At 33.6% G+C, this 5,499-nt stretch overlaps 1 protein-coding gene across 1 annotated transcript; it reads right to left on the reverse strand.

Annotated features, from left to right (window-relative positions):
* Positions 1–1,122: 1,122 nt before the first annotated feature.
* On the reverse strand, positions 1,123–4,725 carry LOC145117726 (ribonuclease MRP protein subunit POP4-like). Its single transcript, XM_079054032.1, has 9 exons — positions 4,244–4,725; positions 3,233–3,411; positions 3,114–3,149; positions 2,938–3,017; positions 2,618–2,871; positions 2,443–2,511; positions 1,648–1,706; positions 1,441–1,542; positions 1,123–1,332 (listed from the first exon to the last, which is right to left on the reverse strand). Exons 2-9 carry the CDS (start codon positions 3,366–3,368, stop codon positions 1,235–1,237), a joined length of 834 nt encoding a protein of 277 aa, XP_078910158.1. The 5' UTR covers positions 3,369–3,411; positions 4,244–4,725; the 3' UTR covers positions 1,123–1,234.
* Positions 4,726–5,499: the final 774 nt, after the last annotated feature.

Raw genomic sequence — 5,499 nt, forward strand, 5'->3', positions numbered from 1 at the left:
TTCGATCTTAGTTAACATATCAGGCTACCAGAGAGTTTGACATATGGAATGTTGTTAGACAAGGAGATCCACTTTCTCCTTTTCTTTATTCTAGAGATGGAGGGCCTAGCTATTTCTATGAAAGAAGATTGTGATCAACATATCCTCCAATGTATTTCTCTTCCTAATCATGGTCCTAAGTTGTTTCATCTCATATTCTCATTTCTCTTCCTAATCATGGTCCTAAGTTGTTTCATCTCATATTCTCATGTATGCAGATGATGTCACTTTCATTGAAGAATGGTTTCCGGTTAATTTTATTAATATCAATGGAGTTCTAAGCTACTTTTATCTTGCTTCCGGATTGAAAGTTAACCTTTACAAAAGCAAGGTTTATGGTGTTGTTGAAAAGATAATGTTGAGATTGTTAGACTTGATAGTGTCATGTTTTGAGCCCACTTGCTTCCCTTTCACTTATTTTGAGCTTTCCATTGTGCCAACATGAAACTTGCTAAGAATCGGAGTCCTATTATGTATAAATTTAGGTATGAATTTACTAAATCTTTCGTTCTAAACACTCACTCTTCTCAAATTGATGATCGGTAGCATTCCTCTTTATTACTTCACTTTATTTAAAGCGCCAAAGAAAATTCTGGATTTATTGGAGAGCTTGAGAAGGACGTGTTTTGAGGGTTGTAATAAAAGCAATAGAAGGATAAATTGGGTTGATTGGTCTACTACTACGCTCTCTAAAAGTAATGGCAGTCTTGGAGTTGTTTATCTTTATTCGATGAAAAACTGTTGGCGAAACGTGGATTACCGAGGACTTGGCTTTCAATTTCACAAATTAATTATGATTTTCAAGAATTAGGGATCTCTTTAAATAACCTTTTTTCATAGGCATATTTGTTCTGGATATCGTACCTTCTTTTCTAAAAGGATAAGTGGTGTGAAAGTGTGGCTCTTATAAAGATTACTTGTTTTCGTGGGTTTGTTGTATATTTTTCTTATTATTATAATGTTATTATACAACACACTTGATAACGAAACATAATAATCAAACATCTTTATTAAATGTAAATTTCATAACTAAATAACGCAGAGTAAATTTCAGAAATAAATACGCATATAGAAGTGTTCCCATGTAAAATAGAGGCTTAGAATATATGAAAGTGGGTTATATTCATATAAAATCCCCACAAGAAAAATATGAAAGTGGGTTATATTCATATGAAGCTTACATAAAGTTGTGAAATCATTGGCCAATTTTCCTAGAAGTTAACTTATCTCCATGTAGTGTAATCTTCCAGCAATCAATTTGGAGCATAAATACAGATACCTTCTTCACTACAACTGAATTTTCAAATTATTTTCAGTTCTGATTAAAATATTTTTTTAAAAACAGTAAAATGATGGAAATTTTATAAAAAAGAGCTTTTTTGTAAAAGAGATGATAATTACCTTTGAATTTATTATCTTTTGTGATTATTCCAAATGTCTCTGCAGTTTCACGAATCATGATCCCACTCACTCCAGTGAACCCATCCATTTTGCATTGTGCAACTGCAATAAGCAAAAACAATGTCACAAAAAAAAAATTAATAATGAAATATAAATATATTCAGAATAAAATATAATTGATAAAAATATGAAATTACGAGTTTTAACCTAGAATAAGTGCACCATGAAGATCTGCACCAAGAAGACATTGAGCCATTTGGCTTTTCCTGAAACATTCATCAGAATTGCAACAAAATCAGAAAAATAAATATAATCATTTAAAAACATGAAAAACGGCTCAACTTTTTATTCACAAAATAAAGAGTAAATTACAAATATGGTCCCTGTGGTTTTCACTTTTTACCACGCTCGGTCCTTTTTTGTAACCTTTTTCAGTTTTCGTATCAAATTTGGTACCTGCCCCAAGTTAAATGACTTTTTTACCCCTTGTCTATTTTTTTTTACTAATTTAATTATAATTGGTAGTGGGGAGGTACTTATTTTGACAACAATAATAACAAACACATAAATAAAATTAAACTAAAACAAAATTACATAAATGGTCCCTGTGCTTTACAAAAATTCACAGGTTCAGTCCCTAACTTTTTTTTTTCTTGAGAGGGATGGTCCTGTGGTTTCAGTTTCTTTAGTAGTTGGTCCTTTTGACCCTTGTAAAATGACTTTTATACCCTTTTTAGTATCTTTTTCTTTTTCTTTAATATATTCATAATTTATAGAGTAAATTACAAAAATGGTCCCTGTAGTTTGGTCCAACCGTTAAAAAGGTGAAAGTTGGTGTTCCCATGGTTTCAAACAATTACACCATCGGTCCCTTTTGGCTAACACCGTTAACAATAATAGATTAAATATTACAAATGACCAGTTTGCCCTTTATACCACAGGGACCATTTCTGTAACTTACTCCAAAATAAAATTTAAAAAGTAGTGAAAAAGAACTCTTACCCAACACTCTTCAAAAGTTGCATTATATACCCTTTCCAAATTTCATGCATCGGTTTAAACGTTTCAAAGCTGTAAACAATATAAAAATAAATATTTTTCAAAACAAAAAATATAACTCCTAACAAACATAAATTTGAAAAAAGGAAAAAAAATAAAAATAAAAATAAAAACTAACTTATGCTGCTCTTGAGGCAAATCCAAAGACCCATATTTCTTGTGTTGTTTCATCGACATGTGTTTTTTTGATCTTTTTGAGTGGCTTTGTAACGCTTTTGTAAGTGTAATAATTCCAGATTTTTTATTGTCTTTTATTTTATTATCAAGATGAACACGATTATCAATTTTCATTCTTCTTGATCCTTGCATGTAATTTTGAGCAGAATCTCCACTTTGTAAAAGTTCATGCAAAATTTTGTCCACTACATTTCCCTGTATAAATTACTTATTGAAATACTTTAATAAAAAAAATGGAAAGAATAAATAAAAAATAAAGACCTGAAGATCCGACTTTGCTAAATTCTCATGTACAGGGTGAGAGAGTGGAAGATATATAGGATGATGATCTTCTTCAACATCTGTATAATTAGGCAACAAAAATAACGATTGACTTTGACTTTGACTTTGACTTTCTAAAACAAAATCTATACAGAATATAGAATTGTAGTTTGCACCTCTTTTAGTAGTTTGCACTGAGAAAGAATATTTGCCTACAAAGATTAAAAGTATTATCAATTTCAAAGAATCCAACGAAATTAAATATAAAACCATATAAATTTTATAGCTCAATAACCTTTCTTTGATGTGGACTTAAAATCGGGAGAACTTTCTAGAATTCTCTTATTGTTCTTGTGTTTTTGTTGCAACTGAAGCTCATGAGCTTCTCTTCTTGCTATTGCATCAAATGCACGATTTTTTGAATCTTCCATGCTTGTGCACTTTGTCAATTCAGAATATAATTTTTCAGTGTATCTACATTAAACAAAAGTACAAATTTAAATCACATATCCTTAAAAAATACTTTGTGTTATTTTCTATAACCTCAATCAGGTCCATTTAAATCATAACTATTGGAAAAACTTTTGCCTTTCTATGTAATTCAAATGTAATTGTAATTAACTCTCAAGATTGGGTTAACATTTTCTAATCAAACCATAAAGGTTTCAGACTTTTTTCCAAAATTTACCATTTTGACATGTTATATCAACTGAAAATGATTAATTTGGAAAATGGATGAAACTTATATGGTTTTATTGAAACATTGTATTAGTGGTTAAACTGCAAAACTGCCCAAAATATAATGGTTTTTTGCTATACCTTAGATGCTATTCTAATAGTCTAGAAGGATAAATTGGGAAATCAAATAAATAAAGAGCAACCTATTACTGGGAGGGGTATTTTGGGTATTTATGTTATTTAGTTTGTTACAGCTAGAGAGGGTAGAGATTTTGGGTGGCAATAGCATCATCTATCTTGTGAGAAATCTGGTATTTCATACATTGAAAGAAGCTAGGCTTTTGAATCTCTAGCAAATCATTAGGTTTATCTTGTTATTTTGAGTCTTATCAATGAAGTATTGGTTTTCTGTTCTTGTTTTGATACTAAAATCTAAATCAGTTCATAGCAATTAGCAAATTGGTATCAGAGCATGATTTCTGCAACTGTGGGAAAAGGGTAGAAGCAATAAAGAAAACGATGGGGGTATTGTTTTATGGAGATGCAGCAACAAATTAACACCCGATTCTCCCTGATACATAAGAAAAAGAAATTTACAGAGATGACTACAAAGATAGGTACACTCTACCTTTAGGATACAGGGTTTGTTCCACTTTTTCAGAGAAAAACGGCAAAGACAGCAGCTATAGACTGCTCCCGCCACCACCACCACCACCGAAAAATGAAACAAGAAACGGAGAAACAATTCTTAAGAGGGGAAGGACCAAGTGGCGATTTCACACATTGATGACACAAACCCCGAGGAGTGGATTCTTAAGCCGGAAAGGTTATTCTCTTGTTATGAAGATGAAGAAATAGTGGAAGCTGTGGAGGCTTTAGAGGGAGACGCCCTACTGTGGTATGAATTGGAGCATAGTAGGCGGCGTATACAAAACTGTGAGGAGCTAAAGGCTCGATCCGTCGTCGTTTCAGATCTCACAGCAATCGGCGATCTTCCAGCTCAAAGAGAAGACGGAGCTTAAGACGGTTCCGTCAAAAGAAGTAACGTTTCTAGGGCATCACAATCGGCCGAAATTGGAGTTGTGGGCTCACATAAATCAGATCAAATAATGGCCTCAAAGTAACAATTCAATTCTGGGGTTACCACGCTTAACAAAAAGACACTCGGGTGTATCGCCGGGTGTAAGCGAGACAAGCCAACTCGTGAGAAACTCGAGACCGACTCGAAAAATACTCGAAATCGACTCGACCTTAATCGAGCCGAGCTCGAGCTCGAGCTACTCGAGTACCTTATCGAGCCGAGCTCGAGTACTAAAATACTCATCTTGTACGGCTCGCGAGCTTAGTCGAGCTTAGTGTAATTTACATATATGCCATTTCTTTAATTTATTAATTGTTAATCATTAATAACATAATAAAAAAAAACTAAAAAATCTCTGATATCTCTATCCGTCGATCCATCCTAAAGTCCTAATTCCCAAACCCAAAAAACCCTTAATCCTTTATTCCCTTAGCTATCGGCTATCGCCTTATCCCCTGACCCTATCGTTCAGACCTTCACAAATCGCAAAACGCATATCGCCATTCACCAGCATCTCCTTCGCTGCTCCACATACCGGTTGCCGCCTGCCGGTGCACTATCTGTGCTCGTCGCCGCTGCTCCACCATCCTTAATCGCCACCATTCATAATCGCTGGCCTCTACTTCATCGATGGTTGCTGAGTAAGAACGGAGAACGACACATACATACATACGATTGAAGTTGGAAATCGAGAAATTTAACACCAGAAATCCAGAATCAGAATCATAAACAGTGTTCAGCAAGCTTGCATGATACTGAAACAATCAACTAATTTTTTTTGTGTAAGCCTAAATGGTAATAAA

The sequence above is a fragment of the Lactuca virosa genome, chromosome 5, assembly GCF_052849685.1.
Source record: "Lactuca virosa cultivar CGN04683 chromosome 5, Lactuca_virosa_CGN04683_v6, whole genome shotgun sequence".
NCBI lineage: Eukaryota > Viridiplantae > Streptophyta > Magnoliopsida > Asterales > Asteraceae > Lactuca > Lactuca virosa.

What these genes read in the sequence shown, in the direction of transcription:
- LOC145117726 (XM_079054032.1), bottom strand. Translation starts at nt 3,368, where the DNA reads ATGGAAGATTCAAAAAATCGTGCATTTGATGCAATAGCAAGAAGAGAA. An exon ending in TAAGTCCACATCAAAGAAAG is followed by an intron (nt 3,150 to 3,232) that starts GTTATTGAGCTA and finishes TAATCTTTGTAG; the next exon opens with GCAAATATTCTTTCTCAGTG. An exon ending in TAGCAAAGTCGGATCTTCAG is followed by an intron (nt 2,872 to 2,937) that starts GTCTTTATTTTT and finishes TAATTTATACAG; the next exon opens with GGAAATGTAGTGGACAAAAT.